General features: G+C 37.2%; 1 protein-coding gene across 4 annotated transcripts; it reads left to right on the forward strand.

Annotated features, from left to right (window-relative positions):
• Nucleotides 1-4,468: 4,468 nt before the first annotated feature.
• On the forward strand, nt 4,469-25,371 carry PLEKHF2 (pleckstrin homology and FYVE domain containing 2). 4 transcript variants are annotated; one of them, XM_036031277.1, is made up of 4 exons: nt 4,582-4,711; nt 5,531-5,619; nt 5,791-6,043; nt 22,787-25,371. In XM_036031277.1, exon 4 carries the CDS (start codon nt 22,801-22,803, stop codon nt 23,548-23,550), a length of 750 nt encoding a protein of 249 aa, XP_035887170.1. In that variant the 5' UTR covers nt 4,582-4,711; nt 5,531-5,619; nt 5,791-6,043; nt 22,787-22,800; the 3' UTR covers nt 23,551-25,371. The 4 variants fall into 4 exon arrangements, with proteins under 4 accessions (XP_028389621.1, XP_035887170.1, XP_035887168.1 ...); XM_036031275.1 differs by lacking the exon at nt 5,791-6,043; XM_036031276.1 differs by lacking the exons at nt 4,582-4,711; nt 5,791-6,043 and adding an exon at nt 4,740-4,864.

The following is a 25,371-nucleotide window of genomic DNA, read 5'->3' on the forward strand; positions in this document are numbered from 1 at the left end:
TGTATTATAGGTTGTTTTCCCATAGACAGGAACATTTTGCCTTCTGCGAGAAATGTAAAATCACTTTATGTTTAGGAAAAAAAGCATAAAATGTATTTTTTTTAATCATATAGCTGTCAATCTGGGCCTCTTTTGAGACTGGATATTTAAGACAACATCGTTTGTTTTGCATTATTCAGGATAGTTTATTTAGTGCTTATTTTTATATATATTTAAACTTTTTTTGAAATAATTCAAAACTTACAGTTTTTAAGAGTAGAAATAGTACCAAGAACACTCATATACTCTTTACTCAGATTTACCTATTAACATTCACACCATTTGCATTATCATTTATGTAGGTGTTTTCTCTCTTAGATATATAACATATGTTATATATGAAATCTCTTTCTGAGTCATTGGAGGTTAAATTATACACATCATGGTCCTTTACCCTAAATATGTACTTTAGTGTGGATAGTTCAAGAATAGAAGTATTCTTTTGTATAATCAGAACATTAAATTTAACTTTGATAAAAGTTAAGTGTTGGTACAACACTTTTATCTTATTTTCTCTTCATATTCTGATTTTGTCAATTATGTCTCTTATTGCATTGACCCCTCCCAATACAGGATTCAGTCCAGGGTCAAGTATTGCGCTTAGTGTCGTGTCTCTTTCACATCTCTTAATCTGGGAAATTTTCACTGCCCTTTTAATGAATATATTCCCACCCCCTTTAAAAAATAGAATGTTCATCTTTTCAGGTTTGTCTAACACCCAGAACTCTAGGGAAACAGTGCCCTGTGATCTCAGCTGTCTGTTGGAAGTTATACTGGAGAATAACAATTTCTCCTTTTCTTCATTTTTTAAAATCTCACATATGTGTCTCCATTGGCAGAATTTAGCCGGGAACCATTCTGGAAAAGTCCTCTGGAAAACAGAGTTCTAGGCTTTCTCTCCACAGTGCAGAGGAGAATGTAGAAAGGGGTGGCAGTAACGCCGAGTGGCACGTACTCCTGTTCTATTAGGACTTCCAGATGGAAAGGACAGCAAGACAGAGAGCTGCCTGCCCCTGGGGAGCTTACAGCCTTCAGAGAGATCTGTAAGTGCAGTGGGGGAAACACACAGGGCTGTGACTGAGAATAACAAAGGCACTCTCTTGGACACAGAAGCCTGAAGGAAGACACCGGGCCACAGTTCTGTGAAGGTCAGGGAGGGGTGGGCCTGTAGTTGCCTACGCAGAGAAGTGGCCAGAGCAGTGGGACCCATAGCAGAAGAGAGCTTGGTATATTAAAAAAAAATAAAACAAAACAACAACCCATACATTTGACTGGAACTTGGTGAACTTGGCCTCATTTTTAGGTGGAGAGAATGGCAGAGGCTGGATTGCGCTGGGCTTAAGGGACCTGGTGATGAGCTGGCATTTTTGTGTCTGAGTAAAATAGAAATGTTCCTACCCTATGTGGCACCTTTGGGCAAATTAGAGAAAGGCATCCACTCTTCAAGACTTTCCCATTTTATTGGAAAATTGCAGTAAAATACTTTTATTAGAATCACACACTTCACTAAAATCTAGTGGAGATTTTTTGTAATATTTGTAATAAGAGAATTCAGAGAATATTTGTAATAAACATTACTTTACAATGCTCCAATGTGAAAGGCACTCTTCCACACAGTTGTTCTACTACAGCCTGAGTAACTGTGTATGGCGGCCTCAATGGGGAGCCACAGAAGGGTTTCTGCAGAGGAGTGACACGATCCTGTGTGGTCCTGTGCAGATGGGACAGAGGAGAGGGGGAGTGTTTTGGAGGTCAGTCCTACAGTATTTTGGAGGCAAATGGGTTGGATGAGGAGACGGGGAGGGGGGGCGGACAGGATGAGAGTGATGACTCATCAGGTTTGTGAATGGCAATGCCATCATCCCACTGAGATGGCATGACTGGGAGAAGACCAGGGTCTGCGGGTGGGAGAGACAAAGAAAGCAGGAGTAATTAACATCCAGGTATTTGCCATCTTCCCTTAAATGCTCTGTTTTCAAGTAAAAGTTAGCCAAACTTTTGTGTTTTCTCAAATCAGTATCCTTGATAAACTTACCCATTAGAATCAAAGACAACAGCAAGATTTTTCTTTGCCTTTCAGGCTTTTAGGATTGGGTTAATTTAAGGTCAAATTTTACTAACATTTCCAAGTTCCTCTCTGTTTCAGGTACTCTGTCAGAGACTTATACACCTTTTCTCACTTCCTCCACGCAGCCACCTATGAGCTGGCTGAGTCCCCTGTTTTTTTCAGCTTCATCAGTGTTGTACTATAGAACTTTCTGCAATGATGAAATACTTTATATCTGCACTGTCCAGTAATCATGTGGCTATTAAGTACTTGAAATGTGGTCAGTGTGACTCAAGAACTGAATTTTTAATTTTACTTGTAACTACATGTGCTAATGATGGCTAGCGACTACCGCATATGCAGTATAGCTGTAAATGAATGGTCTCCAAATAGGGGTCCACACAGCCCATGGAGGGCACAGAATTTGCAGATTGCAGAAAGAAAACACACACATTTTAAATCATTGTTACTGATATTTTCTGTATGTTTTATAATGTACCTAAACTATTAGGTATATAATATGTAATTAATATATATTATATATAATTATTTTATATAGCACTTAGCACTTTGTTTTGCAAATATTAACTTATTTACTCTTCATAATGACATTGTTGGGTAGATACTTTTATTTTCCTCATTTTACAAATGAAGAAACTAAGGCAATATTTGGATGTGGCTAAGGACACAGGTAGTTCATGGCAAAGCCAAGATTTGAGTACATTTTAACTGCTAAGTCCAAGCTTTTCAAGGTAAACTACATAACTACACTGGAAGGGGGTCAAGGTGGAGAAGGCAAACATTTTTATTGATGGGTGAGGAACCAAAAATGTTTGGTGACTAATGGTCTATACCAGACCTTAACAACCATCAAGGTACAAACAATTCCTAATCTCAAATTTTAAAGGTAGTTTGGAGATGATCAACTCCATCTTTTTTCCACTGTTGCTCTGCAGGTAGAGGGGTATGAAGATGAATGAAGATAGGGTAGGGTGGCAGTCATCTATAGAGACAACTATAAATAACATGTGAAGATTTGTGTGATTGTGATCCTGTAAGTTTTCCCATTTAAAAAAGTTTATCCTTGCTAGTTTTGTTCTCATTATTAATTTTAAAAAATATCTGCTTGTTTTCAATACTCTGAAGTAGGGGAGGGTGGGAGGCTGAAGACCTGGAGGGAGTAGAATCCCAGTCTCAAGAGCAGGTGGAAAGAATACAGGTCCAGAGTCAAGATCTGCTCATGTTCCTTCGGTGGGTGCTGAGTTATGTGTGCCTTTGTTGCTGGTGGCTCTAATTCAAGTGTAATCAATCCCTAAAGAGATCCATGGGGAAGATAAATTCACCCAAATCTAATCTCCACCTACACACTTTAAGTGAGTATGCCATTGCCCCACCTCCAATTCCTTGTCTATCCTAGAAATCTCCAGCATCTCTCCAGGGACCCACCAGCGTGCTTAGCAAACAGTTGAGTTGTGTAAATGAAAGGAAGGTTTAACTTTACATACTATCATTACAGTTTCCAGATATGTGAAATACTAAATGAGGTTTTGTGTCATCAGAGAAGAGTTTTGGAGACCAGAGATATAATGCAAGGAATAAACTTAAAAAAAAAAAAGGTGGGCTGGGGTGGGTGGGCTATGCAGGCTGTGCAGAGAATGTAGGATATGTGTGTTGTTGGCAGCTCTCTCAGTTTCAAGTCCTAGGAGTTTCAGGGAATGTGAATGGAAGACATCCTGCAAAGTGTGAATGGCAAATACATGTTCACCCAGCAGTTGTGGGGCATCTAAATTCAAAGACTTTTATAAAAAAGCTTTACTTACTTATTTTTAGAGAGGGAAGGGAGGGAGAAAGAGAGAGTGAGAGAAGCATGAATGTGTGGTTGCTGGGGGTCATGGCCTGCAACCCAGGCATGCACCCTGACTGGGAATAGAACCTGCGACACTTTGGTTCGCAGCCCATGCTCAATCCACTGAGCTACACCAGCCAGGGCTTCAAAGACTTTCTTTATCTGCGGAAGAAAGTTCTTGAGTTCCTGGGGAAGGCAGTTTGGTGGCAGGAGAGAAGGGTACAGCCTTCCTTCCACTCTTCTGGTTTACCTGAGAACTTCGTCGAGAGACCAACAATCCTTTCTTAAGGCTGGCTGGAGCCACGCAGGCCAGGTAAGACTTTCCACGTGCAGCCAAACCGCTCCCCACACTGGGCGAAGGAACCAATCGCAGGCAAGGTTGTCCAGGTGGGTGTGGCCTTCAGGGTGGTCCCGCCCCTTCGAGCGCGTCGCTCCCAGCAGCCGGGGCGGGGCGAGGGAAACCGGCAGGAAAGGACGAAGAGCGAGTGCTCGTGTGCGCGCGCTCGCGCCTGGCGTGTGGGCGGCGGCGCGCCGGTGCGCGCGCAGAGAAGAGGCCAGCTCAGGAGGCCGTAGTGGGGTTCGAAAAGAGGGGCGGGGGAGTCACCTGCGAGCGGCTGCGCCGGTCGCCCGCAGCGTCCAGATCGAGCCGGCAGCGCGGGGCCGCCGGCCCACACCCTGGGAGGCCGAGGCGGGGGAGCGGGCAGAGTCCGCGCCCGCGCCCGCGCTCGGGACTAGGAGGAGTCGGACCTTGGCCGCCGCCGCGGTCCGCGCCCGGCCGGGTAGGTGAAACCTGGGTTGGCTGTCCGCCGGCCTCTGGCGGGCTGGGGGAGGAGAAGCGAAACTTTCCGGCGCTTTTCCCCGCGGTTCCCGGGCCGTCCGCGGCGCGAGGAGGTGTTGTCGTCGCGGGCGGCAGCTGCCGACGCCATGTTGGGGTCTGTGAGAAACGGGGCGCTCCCGGGCCGCTCCCCTTGCGCTGGGGTTGGCCCGCGGCGTCCGGAACGAGTCGCGCAGCCCCTTGGACGCCGCCGCCAATCCCGCGGGCGGGCTCGCTAGCCGTCCGGAGGGTCCGCGGGTCCGTGGGTCCGCGGGGCGAGGGTCAGGCAGACGCGCTAGTGGGGCCCCGCGGTCGGGCTAGACACAAGTTGTGGGGTTGAGGACTAGGGTCCCAGGCGTGGTCAGGGCCCCATATGTGGCCAGAGCGCCTTAGGGTCCCAACATCTTTCTGTCCAAAAGTTTGCAGAGGCTGGGCACCAGGGACTTTGTAACTTGGACGGTACATTTTAAGTGACTTGGGGCAAAAATGGCACCTTAGGATTTGCTCTGATGGAAGCGGTGGCTCTTACACATTATTTGGAATTTAAAACTTTTGAGGCGTTTTGCCGAATTTATTTTTTCTTTTAAAAATTTTATTGAAGACCCACATAGCTTGCTGTTCATGTTTCTTGAATACCCTTGTGTGCTGTTGGTACATGATAGCAATAACTTGTGTGTGCGCTGGAAATGAGTAGTATTAAGGTTGCAGATCACTAAGCCCTTCCCTGTAATTCATAGATTCACAAAGTATGTAAATTGATAAATGCCTTCTTGTTGTGTTTCAGTACGTGACTGAAGAGGCTCATTAAAGAAAGATTTAGACAGGAACGTGACTCAGAGACTTAAAGGCGCGTGTTGTTCTCTTAAAAACAAGGTGAAGTGATCCTGACGTTTCGATTTTGTTTTTTCCCCTCTCTTTGGTTCCTTAAAAGTGCATGCCTGTCATGTTTTGAGCATTTACCTTTTTTTGTCTGTGGTCTGGCAGCTTGTGGGGACCTCAGGTTAATTCAGTATTAACCAAGGCTGCTATTTTTAATCTCTTCAGGTCTTGACAGCACCGGAGGTGAATGGTATTAAGTTACTTACTTAAAAAGCACATATAATCGCCTCCAAAAAGAAAAAAAAAACTGGTGGACTGACCAAGGCTTTAAAAGAGAGTCAGTAAATGAATACGAATTGCTATTTTTAAATGAAAGCATCTTAGCTTTAAAATTCTGTTAAATTAACTGACAGGATGCTTGACCAACATATGTGATAAACCCTGGAATGCGTCTTGAAGAATTTCTCTTAATCTATAGGTAAAAGTATAGCTTATACTCAGGTTTGATTGCTAATTTCCTTAAGCACTTTTTCCTTTTTATTTTGTTTCACTGGCAAATAAAAACATTGGTTTTTCTTGATGAAAAATTGTGTAAAATTGAGGGTGACTTAACTAACTTCATAAATTTAACAGCCAAGCTGTTATGGCTCTGGAGCCTTCTCATTTTTTGTATAGCATAATTCTGTAGGATGTATAACTCATTCCTGTTGAACAGTCTCTGCCCACCTTGTTTCCTGTGTCTTGCTGCTCTTTCTGATTTTAATTTACTCAGTATACTTATTTTCTAGAGAGCTGCTTTACACGGGTGTTTGTACTGAACGTTTTCCTCTTAAAAAGACTTACTTAGGTGCTGCCCGGTATGGCTCAGATAGTTGGGTGTCCACAGGCAGAGGGAAGGTCATGGTTTAGATTCCTCCTTGTCAGGGCAGTGGCCTGGGCTGTGGGTTCCGTCCTCCGTAGGGGCCAGTAATGGGAGACAACCCATCGATGTTTCTCTCCTTTTCTTCCTCCCTTCCCCTCTCTTTAAATATAAAATTTAAAAAACTCACCTAAGTCTGTATAATCTTTGGAGTCTTTTCTGCCTTATTCTCCTTAACCCCAACCCCTTTCTCTCCCTGAGAATAATTCACTTGTCCCAGTACATTTTACACTGACCTGTTATGGCACCTCCTTGACAGCAGATTTTGCCAGTTTGATTCACCTCTCCATCCTCAGTGTGCAGAGAATGTAACACATGCTCAGGAAAGGTTTGAGTGGATGAGTAACACATGTACTCCTTTGTAAAGATACTTCATGAATTTCTTACTAAATTTCAATTTCCTTGGGCATAGTAGTTTTGGCCTGGGGAGTAGTTTTGTTGCTACAGAACTTGAGTGTTTATGAAATTTTCAAGTACATGATGGACTGAAGTATAAGCAACAAAGAAAAAGCCCTGTATCAACAAAAGGATAATAATCATAATTTTAAAGAGTAGTTGAATTTTATTTGCACTGGATGGAAATAGAGTTAATGCCTAAACATTTTGAGTCATGTTTATACATGTAAGCTCTTTGATAGAGCAGATCTCATTTTCTACCAGTTATTGTTTTGACAGAATTGTCTTAGGATTTTATTTTAGAATGCTTTGCTTAATGGAAAGCATATAAGAATCACTTTTCTATTGATAAATTTTGAGAACCAGCTTTGTATACCAGCTGCATGCTTAATAGCAATGTGCACGTTGGCCTAACTAAATAAAATGTGCCTCATAGATACGCACTCTGAAAGAGTGCTCTTTTATAAGTTGCAAGGCCTCTGTAGGCGAAGGTATTATATAATTCTATAATGAAAGTACTGTAGAATCTGAGGTTAATTCTGTGCCAATTCATGATAACTTTCTCTCCAGTCAGTCCATAAACCATAAACTGTTGTGCTCAATTGGTAAGCCTTGGGAAGAGAAGACATTCAGGTCGTTTCTGTGAGTGCTAGAGAAAGTAAGTTGCGTATAAGGTGGACTGGAACAAAAAAGCAAACCTGAATGCTAGCTCTGCTCCTTTTTAGCCCGTGACTCACAAACAAGTTCCTTTACTTCTCTAAGCTTCACTGCACTCATTTATGAAATGGACACAGAAATATTTGTCTCACAGTGTTGTGAGGATTACTAAGATGTTTGTGGAGTGCCAGGTGTGTGATATTCAGTAAGTTACCTTAACAAACAGTGACAGTGAATTATTTAGAATCATAGAATTTAAAAATTTTAAAAGGAATGTACCCTTTAGAATTACTTAGTTCAGTTCTCAAGCTTGGCTGCTCATTAGAATTTCCTGAGGAGCTTCTTAATACAGATATCTAAACCCTACCTGGTACAAATAAATGAGAATTACTGGGTTTGGGTAATAGGAAATTTTATCTTTTTTTTTTTTGTACCCATGATTTTAATGTGTAATTGGAGAACCATTGATTTAATTCAGTCTCCTATCTCCTTATTTTCTTTATTTTGTGGTAGAATAAAGTGCAGAGAGAGGTTAAGTGCCAGCCAAATTCCTGCTAGTCAGGTTAGAAAGGATGTATTTGCAGTGGATAAAAGTGAAGTGCATATAGGTTAAAGTAACAGTTAAATTTATTTTCTACCAGAAAGGCCACACATTTGGAACTACAGTTCAGTAACTCCAGTGACCTTCACTTCCACTCTGCAGTCAACGTCCTGTATGGTTGACTATATTTTTTAACCTGTTTTCATTCAGAAATACATCTAGCCTTAAGCTCTGTAGCTAGAGATGATGATTCAAAGCCTTTCTATGTATTTGTTTCCCATCATACTTGATGAATAAGCTTTATGTCTTCATTGTCACCTCTAGTACCTCCCAGGTTGTTAGTTTTGTTACTTCTTTCCAATCCTGAACTCTGTAGTTCCTATTCTGTGAACTCACTAGCACTTCATAGTCCTCCTCTCCTTGATCTTTGCTGTTTATAGTGGGTCGATTCTCAACTTGTAAATGTCACCGTTTATTTTTTCTACTTCTGTCCCTGCCTAGCACCCCTCAAAAAGTCACAGCTGTGGTGACTGTTAAATATTGTTTTCCAACTACCTGTGTACTAGTTGCTTTCAAATCCTTTTCTTATCCCAAAGATGACTCATTTTCTGTATTGCTTTTGCACACTAATTCAGGTTGCTAACCCCAATTTTGAGACTTTTGATTCTCAGAAGGTGACCTTCCTTCCTTCTAAAATTATTAAGATTTTATGGTGTGAGTTTTCTATTTTCTTTTTTGCCTCAACTTTTTCTCTCCATTTTTATAAGTGGAACTACCCTTAATTCTTTATACTTTTCATTTAAACAGTAAGTTGTTAGGGAAAAATCAAAATGATTTTTGTATTTTTTGTTCATCTTTATTAATTGTACCTATAACTTTGTATTTCCTAATTACACATACTTTTCTATACATTCTTTGCATTTTTTTACTTATTTGAAAAGCTTTTTTCTTTGCTTATGAGGGAATATCTATTCATTATAAAATAATTAGGCGGTATCAAAATATTTCACCCTAGTACATAGATATAACTAGTACTTAATTTTTGGTGTGTGTCTTTCCAGACTTTTTTTTAAAAAGGTTTCTATTATACAGGGTCTGGCAGAAGTAACGCCTGCTTGAGTGCCGTAGGTAGGGTAATAATATTGGTGTAATAATTTATAGTTTTAATTTCAACATTTCACCTAAAATGTCATATGGTATGCTTGAGTATGATATTGTTAAGTTACAGACTTACGACGTGCTTATGATTTTGTAACAAACATGGGGCATTACGTGTGCCAGATCCTATATGTGCTGTTTTAAAACCTTTACTTAATATATTATTTCCTTATTTAACATTTTTTTGCACTAAATATTAACTCGTGTTCTCTCAGAAGCAGTCTAAACATCCAGTATATGGATATGCCATAATTTACTTAACCTGTCTTCTATTGTTGAATGTTTAGGTTGTTTTTGGCATTTTAGCATTATAGACAAAGCTATAATGAACTTCATATGAATAACTTTGTGCGGTGGTCTAATTATTTGTCTAATGTATTGTTGGAAATAGAATTGTGTGAGCTTTATAAAGTGCTTATATTACCAAAAGTGATATTTAGAAAAGTTGTTCCAGTGTGTACTCTTTAAAACTATGAGTGCCCATTTTCCCTACATTTTAGGTGAATAATACATAATTTTAATTTTTATTTCTTTGATTAACATGGAGAGCCAACATTTTTCTATTTACTAATCATTTTCACTTGTTCTTTTGGAATTCCTGTTTGTATCTTACCCATTTTTCTTTTGGGATATTTTAATTTTTTCTTACTAATTTACGGGAACCTTTTATGTGTTATAAGTGTTGACCCTCTGTCATATGTTGCAAATGTTTTCTTTAATGCTTTTTCCCCCTTGCTGTTGAATTTGAAAAGTTTATGCATGATAAAATGTTTTCTCTTATGATATTTGGCTTTTTCATGTTATCTTTAACCGTCCTGTCTATGGTTAGAAATTTAGGTTCTATTTTTCACTCTTAAGAGTTAATGCCAGAGGGAGAATGTTTTATATGCAGCTTCTCCCCCTGCCCTCCCCCCAGTAGTTTATTCTCAGGATGAACTTAAATGTGGTTAGAAATTGAAAGGTCAGCTCTGGCTGGTGTGGCTCTGTTGGAATGTGGTCCTGTAACCCAAAAGGTGGAGGGTTCGATTCTTGGTCAGGTGCATACCTAGGTTGTGGGTTTGGTCCCTGGTCTGGGCATGTGCAAGAGGCAACTGATTGATGTTTCCCTTTCTCTCTCCCTTCTTTCCTCTGTCTCTATTTAAAAACAAAAAAAGCATGTCCGTGGGTGAGGATTAAAAAATAAATTAAAAGGTCAAAGGGCAATGTTTTCTGAAGTATTTTATATACTACATTACCATAACTTTTCGATTTTTCCATGTGTTTCACTGATTATTGTGACTTCTGGCACAATAAGGTTATTTAGTCTTTGAGATTTGTGAAACATATGAAAGATGTTGAAAGTGTTTTGTCCTCTCATGTCTACCCTCTTTGTCTCTCTTGCTTCTCTTCCTACTTTCTAAACTATGTGTTCCCCAAAGTTTAGTCCTTGGCCCTCTTCTCTCTTCCACAGCATCAACCAGCTGTGTGGATGAGTATTAAATCTCTTTCTGTCCTAGAGCTACCTGCTCATCCTGGTATTTCTCTTTGACAGATGTTTGTCTTGTGTATACCCTGAAGGTACTTCGATATAAGTATGTTCCAAACTTACTTCTTCTCCCTCCTGAAACAAAACTAGCATCTGAATAATGGCTTACGCTTAAACCTTTGAAGTCATCTTACACTTACTTTTCATCCACATACTCAGTTGGTTCCTAAATCCTAGTTGTTGTATCTCAGTAATCTTACTTGCATCTTCCTGCTTTTATTTATTTAGTCAATTATTGTTGCTCAGGCTTTTACTACATTTCACGTACAAGCTGTTGTAATAGCCTTCTTTTTTTTTTCTTTCAATTTTGCTTCTTCAGTAGTCTTGCCATTCCATCCTGAGTACTGTTTCTGTGAACTGATTAGTATTTTCCTATTTAAAAACTTTTGTTTTTCTGTTGCCTGTGTGATAGAGTTTGAACTCTTCAGTCTGATGCTTACTTTCCCTTGCAGTTTGGCTTTTCCCCATCTTAACAGATTTCTCTTCTTCTGCTATACTTTCTCCTGGCTCTGCCTCCTACAGCCTGGGCTCAACTATTTCCTCTTTGGCAAATATATTTATGTACCATCGTCCCTTGACCCACTACTCTTGCTTTAAGTCCCAGCTTGAATTTCTAGTCATTTAAGTGTTCTTCCTAGATTCTTCCTCTGAGCAAAATTACCTCCTAACCAAACCTTTTGGTCCTAGGCTTCATCGCTTTGTTTTTTAATTTAAAGAAATTATATTTTCGGTTTGTTTTTCCTATACTCCTTTAGACTTTGAATTCACACATTTGGGTGAATCGTATTCCTCAGTTCACAGAATACTGCATGGGTACCAAAACTTCTTCCTTGTTTTGTTTTTTCCTTCCTTATCAGTCAGTTACTTCCATAATCCTCTTTCCAACAGAAACCCTAATGTATAATACGTGAATTATATATACTCGTGTATATACATTTGGAAATATAGCTGTCTTTATTTTTTGCAAGGATTGTTAGTTTTGAGTGCTTCTATTTTTTTAATACTACTTTGTAAAGAGTGAGTGGCCGGTAAGTGTTTTCTATTTGAAAGTCATTGAAAATTAATACTGGTTTTACTAGCTTCCATATAGCTTAGACTGAAAACCTGGGGATTTAATTTCAGCTCTACGCTTCCACAACTAGTTAGGGCAATTCTAAATCTAACCTATTCTTCTCGTTGCAAACCTCAGACTCTCATTGACTTTCCTCCTACTCTTTCAATAATTTTTCAAGTGGGTTCTACTTTCAGATTTTCCTTGCTCAGTTTATCTTTCATTGTGTCTACATCGTCTTAGAAAACTTAGGATCAATTCAGGTCACTCCTTCCAAAAGCTTCAGAAAGAGTTCTCAAGAGCCAACAAGATCTGTCTTATTTTTTTCTCCCCAGTTTTTCTGTTAAATAATTCCCCCCAGCATCTACTGCAGTTGTACATGTGACTTTTATTTTAAACCCACATTTTAGTTGGAGAGCTTTGTGCCTTCATAATTTTTTGCCATTTGAAATTCCACTTATTATTCACAACTTTTTTCAAGTATTCAAATGCTACATTCTCCAAGCCATGCCTTCACACTTTCCTTTTTAGCTTGCTTACCACATTGTTAATCTTTTTATTATAGTACTTATTTCACTGTGCTTTGTATTAAAACCTTGTGGTACATGTCTTAATTCCCAGTGCTTGGTTCATTCTCTTTTCTTTCTAACACAAAGCATACAGCCTTAAAAATGTAGTGAGCAGATTGTAGCTGCTTAGAAAAATACTGAAAAAATTTGTTAAGAGTGTGATGGGATAACCAGTTCCACAGTACTATTTTAGTTAAGCTTTGGCAACTTTATTTTTCAAATATTATACAGTGGTTTCTAGTAGCTGTCAGCACTGTGCAGCTGCCCCTGTACAAATACATTTTGAAATGATGCAGCTTTTTTATATGAATTTTGTTGATGATGAAAACATGCATACTTTTTATTTGCTAACTAAACAGCTGTGCTTTTTGGCGAGAGAAGAAATCATTTTTATAGATTATCATGAGATTGAGATTTTCCTAAAAACAAGATCTGTTGTGCTCAATACTTAGAATTCATAATTAGATACTGTAGTTAAATGGGCTAGAATATTTTGCTGTAAATGTAAAACCTGTGGGCCTAGTGAAGCAATTGATGTATGGGGTGTGGTTCCTGTTTTCTGTGAAAATTAGTATAGATGTCAAAAATAAAGTCTTTGATTTTTGTCAGACTCCAGGTGGAGAAGCTGTTGCCACTTAAAGTGCTGGTCATATTCAGCTCAGTGAACATTGATGGCATATAAGTGCAAGTGTTTTTGTAGATGCTGTTGGGAATGCAAAGTTAGAGGAAGTAACCTTGTTTTCAGGAACCTTCAGATCTGCTGGGAATAAGCAGGTACACAAATCTTTATAAAATAGAATGTAAATGCCATAAAGTAGAATAGAAAAAATGGTATGAGAATTTAAAGATAAAACAGTTATCTGGTCGTGAGGCTACTGAACTGACTGCATCTTGAAGGAGTGGTGACATTTCAGAATAGCAAGGGAGGGAGGACATACTACCCCAGAGGTAGAGGAGGAAGCCCAGAACATGACTGTAACAAAGAGAACATATAGAAAGAAGTAGAACTGGAAAGGGAGTCTGGGACAGGCTGGGGCTTGACTATGAAGGTCATTGGATACTGGGTTAAGGGTTTCAGATTTAATTTGGCCAGGGAACCTTTGGTTTTTGAATAGAGAGTACCTTGTAGTTGAAGAATATTAATATCACTTTGTGTGGTGTGGTTTAAAGACTAGAGAGAGGACTGACTTAAAGCTTGAGGTCCATATTCTTTACCCCTTTTCCACCTTTCTAAAGAAAAAACATTTGTAATTACCAGTGGGGCTGTTCTGGTTTTCCAAATTAACTTTCTAAAATCTTCAACTAAGACATAGGTGGTTCTTTATATACCATAGTGAGTTTCTCTCTCAAGCCTAACTTACTTGAAACTGCCTGTAGTGACACCCTAAATTAGTCATAGCTTTACTTGTCACTTCCTTTAGTATTTGAAGAATAATTTTGAGCATATTTTATACTTATTACAATATGCTTAAAATTTTTTTCTCTTATTTATCAGTGGGTTTCCCCAAATATATAATAAAGCCCACATGGGTGAATTATTCCTAGAATATTTATTTCTAAAGGTAGCAAAATATAATGGAAAGAACATGCATTCTTACAAAAACTAGTTGTGAGACCATGGGAAAATTGCTTAACTAGCCCATGACTCAGTTTACTTTTTTTGTGAAATAGATCACTTAACAAAATTGAAATTCTTAAACAAAATAGAAAATGTGGGCATGTTAGCACATAAAGTTAGTGTTCTTGGCTAAGATTGTAGACTAATAATGTATTTGAGTCTACTGTTCAGTAGGAGAGATTTAAAAATTACTATTGCTTCTCCCTAAATGTGATTCAAAATTTTGAAGTTTTAGTTCTTCTTAATCCAGCTTTACATGAATTTGAAATTAAAATATAAAAGCTTGTTTTTTTCCTCTAAGAAATCAACCTGTTTCCTTTATCCCTGTTAATTTCTTACAATATGTATTATATAGTTGGTTTGTCACAGTGGCAGAAATCCTAGTGTAAAGAGCAGGAAAAAACTTTGTCTCTTTATTGATGGAATAAGTAAAATTTTTTAGAGTTATAAATTTAATTAGCTGAACTTTCAAGTATTTTTTCTTTATCATCCCAATATTTTATTGAAATTCTTAGCTATAATTCCTGGATTATTATTTGCTTACTACAGTACAGAACTTTCAAAATTAAGAACTGTCTTGTTCTTTGCATATGGTAGCACTTAGAATAATTGTTCATTTTGACTTAGCTGCAATAGTAGAGGGTATAGTTTGTTCTAATATGCAGGGAGGATGTACCTAGTTTGTAGCTGTCTTTACTTCTCCTTTCCTGTTTGTTTCTCCCTTTCCGGTAAAGTCTCAGTTTAGCAGTAACACAGATTTTAAAATCTTGATTCGTATTAAGACAATGAGAAGTTTGATTAGGCCCTGGCCAGTAGCGCCATTGGTTTGCGTATCATCCCTCTGTGCCAGGGTTGCAGGTTTGATTCCTGGTTAGGGAACTTACAAGAATCAACCCATGAATGGACAAATAAGTGGAACAACAAATTGGTCTCTCTCTCAAATCAATTTTAAAAAGTCTGATTAAAAATTAATTTGTAAGCAAGTAAGGCTTGCTGCTGCTGCACTGCAGCCACAGCCTCCTTCTCCTTCCTACTCCTTCCTCCTCTGCCTTCCCCGCTTTTCTTCTGCCATTTGTGTGAAATCTCTTATTCGGTGCCTGAGCTAAGCTTAGAATCCAGGTCTTTTGGTTCGTAGGTCTTTTTTTCCAGGTCTTTTTTTCAGTATCATGCACAGCTGAAGACTAAAGCTCACTGATCTCAGGTGTCATGGGTACATGTAAGAAATTAATTAGATGATGATTTTTTTGTTTTAATTCACCCTCAAGGATGAGATAAGTAGTATTGATTTTCAGTAAGAAGAACTAGGCCATAGTATTTTGTGACAGTTGGGCCCTCTTCTCAATTGTAAATAGTATTCTCTTTTTAAAAAGAGTTTTACCTCTTCTAGTATTACATTTTTAACAGGTGGTAGACACTCTGCTAAAGAATGTGTTACTTTAGAAACAAGATGTTACCAAAAGACTAGGGTGGAAGTTGAACTCAAATGCAGTTCTTGTCTGCATTTATGAAGGGGATAACTTGAAACTTTGAATTGTTTAATTTTTTTTTGTAATTGGCATATAAAGCTGGCTTTATGAAAGTTAAAGAGGTTTGGCTGGGGGTGGGGGGAAGTATGCTTTTGCTATGGTTCTTACATTTTTAACTATAAATTAAGACTTCTAGGCATTATTTGCTGGAAAAGAAGAGGAAGTCAATTGGAAAACTTTTGGAATTAATAGAGTTCTGTGATGTGAAGTGGCTAGATGGGGAGTGGGGGAACAACCCAGAAATGTCAAGTTTTCTAATCCACAGTAGTAACAAATTAAAAAATACAATATGGAAAAGAGATTAGCTCCAAAATAGCAACAAAAACTATAAAATACATGGGGACCTACTTAAGAAGTGTAACAATCTTGTGAGAAGAAACCTGCAAAACCACTGGCCCACAAAAGAATATTTGAAACCTTGGGAAGAGGCACTTATCAACCTGACCAGGAACACTTAAAGCTATAGATGTTAATTTATTCCAAAATACTCACAGAATGTGTGTAACATGAGTTCCATCAAAATTTCAGTGGGTTTTGTCTGTTTATTTTTTCATTTATTTATTGCAATTGAAAAATGGTTCTACACCTTAGCTGCACATTAGAATTACCTGGGGAACTGTAAAATATTCCAGTGGCCAGACCATGTTCCACATACCCCAGACCAGTAAAATCAGGATATTGGGGAGGGATCTGGTGTCAGTAGTTCTTAACTCTTTATGATTATCATCAGAGTTTATTGGTTTCAATTTTGGTTTGAATTTCTATTTTAAGCTCTAATTATTAATAGTAATTGATATTTTGTAACTTTTATTATTTTTTAGATTTTTTTTAAAACAAAAAGGAAATTTAGATATCATTAAAGAACAGAATAACACTCATTCTAGCTTGCAGTTACCATGTGTTCATTGAACATGTGTGAACTTGATATATTATGGGATCTTAGTGATCTTGTTTTTCTTATATCTTGAAGCATTTTACTATTTCATTATCCTAGGAATTACTTAGCCAAAAAGAAGATAATGGAAGAGTGATGTAATTGTCTAGATAATGATGCAGTGAAAAAATAAATCATCATTTTTGCACCATCTATCACTTTAATTATTACATTGCCTGAAGTATAACATCATCTTTCAAGAAGATACAGACGTAGTTTGGAGCTCTGACTATATGGCTCAGTAGATTGAGTGCTGGCCTGCTAACCAAAGGGGTCACCGGTTCGATTCCCACTCAGGGCACATGCCTGGATTGTAGGCTAGGTCAGGCCCCCACTGGTTGGTGCATGAGAAGCAACCACACATTGGTGTTTCTTTCCCTCTCTTTCTCCTTCCCTGCTCTCTAAAAATGAATAAATAAAATATTCTTTAAAAAAGTAGTTTGGAGATATTTTTGTTAGTTTTTATGTTTGGTTTAAGTTTTCATTTAATGTATTTGAAAATTTAAATTTCTTCATTTTTCATTTTCCATCTTTAATGGGAAAGAAAAAAATTGGGGAAGGTAGACATTTCAGAACTATTAGACAAGTCAAGATGAGTGCAAAGAAAGAGACAGCAACACTTAAATTAATGATGGTGAATTATTGTAAGTGAAATCTTAGACTGTGAGTCTTCAGGTGATGATTTTTCTAGGTGAGTTTTCTCAAACTCAGATTTAATGAGTAATTAGTACTCCTAAAGACGAAAATGAAAATATAGTTGACTCTTGAACAATGTGGGTTTGAATTGCATGGGTCTCTTATATGCAGACTTTTTTTCAGTAAATACCTGTACTGTTTTGATCTGAGTTTGGGAGTCTGCAGATGTGGAGGATCAACTTATACATCAATTTAGGACTTATAGAGGACTTGAGCATTCACAGATTTTGGTATCTGTGAGAGTAGGGTCTGGGGCTGAAACCAGTTCCCCCACAGATGCTGAGTGACAGCTTAAACTTTGGGGAGTCAAAAGTTAAACACAGATTCTAGACTTCACAGGGCGTTGGTGCCCCAACCCCATGTTCAGGGGTCAGTTGTATTACAGATTCATGCGTGAGAGCTTGTGAGCAGTTTGTTGCATTCAAAGGCTGCTGCTGTTCTGGATAAATATACCTTTAATACCAAAGAAATATAGAATATTTCTGTGTTTGATATTTGCTGTGTTTAAATTTTTATATTTGGATTGCTTTTAAAGTTATTTTTTACTGTTTGTTTTATTTGTATAATTTGTCATAAAACAGTTTAATTATTAAAAATAAAAAGGGTATTTTGGGTCCAGATAGTAAATTGGGATGATTACTTTTTTTCTGGTACACTGAAGGCTAATGCTTCCCTGTGGTCCCAGTGTTCAGCTAAGATTGAGAACCACTGTTTTTAGTATACTTCATCTGGACAAATAAACAGGAAATTAGGTAAAATGGTTTTGAAAGATTAATGGGGAATAGTTTAGCTAGTTGTACCAGATGCATGGTACTGACACAAAAATTATAAAACTGATGGATATACTATAGCAGACAACCCAGAACAGATGTTAGAATATATAACAATTTGATATGATCAAGAGAGTATCATTATCAGTAGGTTAGATTATTAAAATCATTATTAAGAGCTACCACTTGTCGACCTCTTGCCGAACATTTATATGCATTATTCCATTTAATCATTTCCCTGACATAGTTACTATTCCTGTTTACAAGTGAGGAAACCTGAGGTCACACATAGTACTTGGTGATTCTGGAGCACTTAGTTAGCTCTTTTGGAATGCAAATATTTGAAAAGAAAAAAAAAAGGAATTTTTACCTGTGTGAAAGTAAATTTCAGATGAATAAAAGAATTAAATATAAAATCTATGTCATAAGACATAGATAATAAATAGGTGTGTCTGATATTTGGATAGGGGAAACAGGAGTAATGGAAGAAAATCACAAAGGAAGAGATCTGTAAATTTACTTAAGAAATAAAACTACCTCTTAATCAAATACCATAAACAAAATTATAGATTGATATATGAGGAAAGGCAAAGAAATAAATGGGTTAATAGCCTTTATGTGTAAAATAATCATACAGGGCAATAACCCCTAACTATATGATCTTACAAATACAAGTGGTTATTAACATATTAGAAAGTGATTGGCCTCACTAGGTTGCTATGAAATAAAACACTCAATTTCAAGTTAAAAGTACTATTTTTTCCTGTCTTAGGACTTTTGTCTATAGTACTAGTTCTTTTGCCTGGGTGACTCCTCATCCTTTAAAGACCCAGTGTACAGAACGACCTCAGTGAGGCCATTTTGAACTATAGCAGGTGCTTGAATAACATTTGGTTATAAGGTCAATGAGATGCTGTAGGAAACAAACTCTTGTGTATTTCAATTAGCCTACGGTAAAATTGGTTTTGATATATGTATGTCATTTTGCTTAAAGTTGCAGAAGCTAATGATGTTAGGTGAGGACTTACTGTACTCAATGAGTTTCCCACCTGTATGATTTCCTGGTACCCTGATGATTTCCTTCTTTGCACTTAACCTTTCAGAATCACCTGTTTACTTACTTTACTGCCATTCTCCTATGCTGGACTCAAAAATCTGAAAGGAAAAGAATAATACCTAGCATCTGGAAAGTGTTCAATAAATAATTGTCAAATGAATGAACAGAATGAGTAAAAAGAAGTGAATGAAATGAATAAAATGAGAGAACATTTTTTAAATCCTGATTGCTAAAACTTTTAAAGAAAAATATAGTACTCCCTGTGAGACAAAATAGGATGGGTACAGTCATTGTGCTGCTTGGTAAATTGGTGTTACCTTTCAGAATGGAACTTCTGTAAAAGGTAGCAAAAGCCTTAAACATTCATGTCTTCTGACCCAGTAATTTTACTTCTTGGAATCAGTCCTGAAGAAGTCATCTTTGCCAACAGATGGGGAAGCTTTCTTCCTAGCTCTCCCTGTTTTTACTGATATTCCTTCCTCAGAAAAGTAGACAGCTCCTGTTGGGCCATGTTTTGTAGTTGTCTACTGCTTGCTCTTCCTTGTCCCCCAGTGAGTACAGATTTGCAAAGGACTTACATTTTTGGTGAGACCTGGTATCTTGTATTCTGACACTTTCGCACAAAAGTCTGTAAGAGTTCTTACTGCTTGGGGTACCTCAGTGAACTGGTGGCACATTTGGATTTGGGCTTTGGAGGATGGCAGAGGCCCCTCTTGAAGGGTAGTGCTCTAATCCAGTTTATCAAAGAACCCCTTGCAGTGTGGGATGTATTTCTTATATTGGTCATTGTCAGCTTTTGAAAGCTGCTTTTTCTAGCCAAATACCAATTAATAAATGCTCCAGACTTAGGTTGCGTCATTCTTAAAGATCTGTGAACAGGGTCAGGCTTATTATATTGCAAAATTTGAACAATGAAACATCAGGAGACTGGCTAAATAAATTATGATGCCCTGTTTTTTCAGGCTGTTTGCTCAATATAGTATTCTGTTATCTTTCTCTTCAGTATTTTTAGGGTTTGCAGTGAAGGTCCAGAGATTAGCAATAGTTTTCTTAGTTCTTTGTAAAGTCAGTGGAGCTTTAAGGAATGATTATCATACTGTAATATACTGGTGACAGCAGAGGAATCAGGTTTGAGTCTCAGTTCTGTGACAGCCGTGGGCAGGGTGCTTAACTCCTTTGTCTCTGTTTACTCATCTGTAAAATGGAGCTAATAGAGCATAATTACAGTAAGTTACCCCAGTAGGAAATATGATAATGAATGCAAAGTACTCAACTGCTTGCTTTGGCTCCCAGTGAGTAAATCCCAGGCTGTTTTACCTTTTACATTGTGGAATCTTTCTGTGTCTTAGTTTCTCCTTAAGCTCACATTTCAGTTAATATTATTAGATACTTCACAAGAGATTGAGACCATTAGAATCAGAAGGTAGTAAATGTGAAAAGCAGCACATAAATTCGTGGTGATATTAATTCCAGTAATATAATAATAGGAAGCCTATTTGCATTGCATATGAGATGATTGATAACTCTATGTCCAAGTAAATAGAATCAGCAGTTAATTGTAATGGGAATAAATAGATACTTTCAGTTCTTCAAAGGTGCCAACCAGCCTCTTTTCTGCCTTTGGACTTCTGCAGTTATTCCTTTTGCCTGGACTATTTTCCTGTCCCTACTCCCCATGCCTACATATCTAGTTCTTCCATGTCAGCTAAAATAATACCACTTTTGCTCTGGCTGGGTGGCTCAGTTGGTTGGATTGTTGCCTTGTACACCAAAAAGGTTGTGGTTTCCATTCCCAGTCAGGGGTGCATACGTAGGGTACCTGCAGGAGGCAACTTATTGATGTATCTTTTTGTTTCCTCCCCTTCTTCCTCCCTCCCTTCTTTTCTATAATGAGTAAAACATATCCTCAGGTGAGGATTAAAAATAAAATAATATAATACAACTTTAGAAAGGCCTTCCCTGACCATCCAATCTGAGAGTTTCCAGTTAATTTTTAAGAAATCATTGTAAAAATCTCAACATTAATTAATACTTGATTCTAGATTTTGTTTTCTCTTTTTCCTTGGAAGAGCAGGGACCTTAACCTTACCTGTGTCATTTTTTCCCCCTGAATGTTTGAATAGAATATAAAGTATAAAAAATATCCACAATTGTACTTCTCAGAGGTAATCATTGTTGATATTGATAGTGTTGTTGATATAGTTTTCTAATTTTATTTTCTGTATGCATGCTTACATATTTATGCATTTATACCATATTTTATTGAGTCTAAAGATGAACATTGTTTCACTATATTATATGTTTGAAATTGGGATGTTATATAATCAAGGGTATGCCATGATTGAATTGGCAGCATTTTTCTTTTTTGATGTCACATAAAATGAAGTTGTGTCTTAAAATCTATAGCACCTTAGATTTGGCATACGAGTATGTTTGAAACAAAAAAGAGATCATGATGTTCAGTTCTATCCCCACCTAAATATCTTGAGCATTTCTTCATATCACTATATTTTGATCTCATTCTTAACAGCTATCTAGCATATTATTGAGGGTATATCATAAATTGTTCGACCAACCTCTCAATGGACATTTGGAGCTTTCTAATTTTTGTTTTTTGTTTGTTAAAACAGTACTGTGTTGAATATCCTTGTATATATCTTTAAACTCTTGAGTGAAATTTCTTTTGATTAAATACCCAGATCAGGGGTACACATATTTTCTAGTATATGAGGGTGCCTGTTTCCTTATACCCTCAGTAGTATTGCAGTTTTGGAAATTAAAAATTTTTTTTGTTAATCTGGTAAGTGAAAAATATCCTAATGTTTTCTTCAATTATGAATGAAATTGAGCCTCTTTTCATGTTTATTAGCTGTTTTTATTTCCTCTTCTGTGATGCACTTGTGCATAGGATATTAGACCTGTAATTGGCTGGCAGATTTGCCCTAATTAGAGAAGACATCATAGTTTGGAGTCATGCATTATCACATTAATTCTTAGGAGAACAACTTTCAGGGCACAGCCTGAAGACCGATTTAGGTACTTGTTGGGAAATAGTTCTGATAATCCGTGTGAGAGAATTAAAGCCTTAGCTCAATAATAATTAAGGCCTTAGCTGAATGGTAATTTTTTACTGGAAAAATCAGTCATTTCTCTTAGTTTATGTAATATTTGACCACCTTGTTCAGAATCCCTCTGAGATTAAATTGCATGAAACTGAATTTATTATTTTGCAGAGATGACTTACAGTTGTCTTATTGTTTGTTGTTCCTTGAAGTCTGTAAGAAGTTTATATTTTTATAAATACCTGCCTGACTGGTATGATGCTATATGGAGATGATTAAGTGTTTTTGATGATTATAAAATTTGGGAGATGTTAGCCCTTTTGGTATGCTTAGTGCTTATCTTAGAGTGAGATAATTTTAGAGCATTTTGCCTTTTGGGTAAAAGTAACGATTTGTTACACTAAATTTAAGTTATGTAATTTTTTTTTTTAAAAGGACACTTGTTTTTTTTTTTTTTTTTTAGGATTTTATTTATTTATTTATTTTTAGGGAGGGAAGGGAGGGGGATAGAGATAGAGATAGAGAGAGAGAGAGAAACATCAATGTGCGGTTGCTGGGGGTTATGGCCTGCAACCCAGAAATGTACCCTGGCTGGGAATCGAACCTGGGACACTTTGGTTCCCAGCCCGCGCTCCATCCACTGAGCTATGCCAACCAGGGATTAAGTTATGTAATTTTTTAACTCACGTGAATTTATAACTTCTGTGTGCTAATTTTTCTTTTCTCTTTTTTTGTTTTAAAGGCTATTAGCAAAAGATGGTGGATCGCTTGGCAAACAGTGAAGCAAATACTAGACGTATAAATATAGTAGAAAACTGTTTTGGAACAGCTGGCCAACCCTTAACTATACCTGGACGGGTTCTTATTGGAGAAGGAGTATTGACTAAGTTGTGCAGAAAAAAGCCCAAAGCAAGGCAGTTTTTCTTATTTAATGATATTCTTGTATATGGCAATATTGTCATCCAGAAGAAAAAATATAACAAACAACATATTATTCCCCTGGAAAATGTCACTATTGATTCCATCAAAGATGAGGGAGACTTGAGGAATGGATGGCTTATCAAGACACCAACTAAGTCATTTGCAGTTTATGCTGCTACTGCCACTGAGAAATCAGAATGGATGAATCACATAAATAAATGTGTTACTGATTTACTGTCCAAAAGTGGGAAGACACCCAGTAATGAACATGCTGCTGTCTGGGTTCCTGACTCTGAGGCGACTGTATGTATGCGATGTCAGAAAGCAAAATTCACACCTGTTAATCGTCGTCACCATTGCCGCAAGTGTGGTTTTGTCGTCTGTGGGCCCTGCTCTGAAAAGAGATTTCTTCTTCCCAGCCAGTCCTCTAAGCCTGTGCGGATTTGTGACTTCTGCTATGACCTGCTTTCTACTGGGGACATGGCCACATGCCAGCCTACTAGATCGGACTCTTACAGTCAGTCATTGAAGTCTACTTTAAATGATGTGTCTGATGATGATGATGATGATGATAGCAGTGACTAAGGACATATTTTGAAATATTTAATTGGGTGTGACTCTCGGAGAAGTCAGCTTTGGAGGAAATGTAAAATTCTGAGCTCTTTCAATTTTGCTCTAGCCATGAATTTGCCTGAGAAACTTTTAACCTATGTGCCTCGATATATTCTGTAGAAAATAGGTCCTGTTGTCATTCCCCTCAACTCCTCCACCACCATCCCCCCCAACTCCCCACTATTCTACAGGCATAGCGTATTGCAAATACAGCAGATAAATGTTTGGTTTCTTATTCTTGTTTGATTTTAGATTATTTTCTTGGGAGACTGGGGAAAGGTGTTTAACATGTCATGTACTACATGTGTTTATTATATGTTATGTTATATGGAAAAACAAAAAGCAAAGAGTGATGGAAAAAGGAATATAATGTGGTTAGTTGATAACATTACAAGCTTTTTCCTAACCATTCTATCTAATGGTTAAGACACCAGTAACAGAAATACATGATTTGGAAATACTTTGGCTTTTTCATATACCAAGTGGTGCCTTATTGTAATAGCACTGTTACACAAAATAAACCCCTACCGTCTCATTTTTTAGTTTGTTTTAAGAATACACTGGTGCTCTTTGGGGTCATAAAATGAGTATTTATGAATGGGTGTAATTAGAAAATACTTGTCATCTGATAGCTACAAATAACTAAATTTAGAGGTTCTTCATTCTATGTGAGTAAATATTTTTCCATAAAATAGTTATGATTATATTTTTGTTTTATAGGTACCAAATTATAATTGTCAAATATAAATTTTAAAATAATAGGTCATTCTTAGCATTTTGGTTTGAAATTTATCCAGTACAGAATTGTCATATTGCATTACTTTCTATTTTTAGTAAGACATTTATAGATATAACTTCATCTGCTTTAACATTATTTCTAGAATGAAAAACCTTATAAAGTCCTGGAAATAGATTAAAATCCTATGATAGAGCACAGATGTACTTAGGCCAAGATATGGAAAAAATAATATGTAAGAATGATCAAGGCAGACCACTTAAGTTTGACTAGACTTTTATGGAAGTATTGTCTATTTCAGTGTGAAACTATCTTGAATTTACAGATATAGTGTTATATTTTATAAAGTTTTGTAAAGTCCCAAACAATATTTCTATTTTTGTAAAACAGTTGTATTTTTAATCTGTTTCTGAAATCATTTTGCAATATATGGAACTAGAGTAGAAATTGATCTTTCTAAATTGTGAACTTTGAGTCAGTCTAGATTGCTTTTGAGAAGTAATTTTTCACTCTGCTTTGAGGCAGCCATTAGGTGGAAAGCATATTTATCATACAAAACTTGATGCATCTTGCACTACTCTCTCCATTTGTGTGCTGCACATAACTGCAGTCTTTCAAATATGAGAAAATCAGCCTAAAGAATGTATTAAATTCTAAATTCTTTTGTTTTTAAACCTATAAATCTGGATATATTGCATATGTTATGAGAAATTTGATTCAGTAACTTGTGACAGAGGATTCTTTGGTTTGTTTAAGGCACTAACTTTACTGTTAATTTGTGACAGCATCTTGAGATACGTAGATCTCCCTGTAGGAAATGTGAAAGAGAGGCACAATAAGTTTGTTTGTTTTAGTATCAAATGGACTTTTGTTTCCAAGCAGTATATGAGATAAGCAACATATCTGAATAGACCATGAAACCTGAGAAGTGCTAATGGAGACCTGCTGGTACATAGGAGCCTAGCAGATTCAGGAACCCAAGGGGAAATGTTCAGTGGTAACATTTGCATTGTCAACCTCTTGACCTTTTTTTACAATAAAAAATACTTTATAACTTA

Source organism: Phyllostomus discolor, chromosome 7 (genome assembly GCF_004126475.2).
Source record: "Phyllostomus discolor isolate MPI-MPIP mPhyDis1 chromosome 7, mPhyDis1.pri.v3, whole genome shotgun sequence".
In the NCBI taxonomy this organism is placed as follows: domain Eukaryota; kingdom Metazoa; phylum Chordata; class Mammalia; order Chiroptera; family Phyllostomidae; genus Phyllostomus; species Phyllostomus discolor.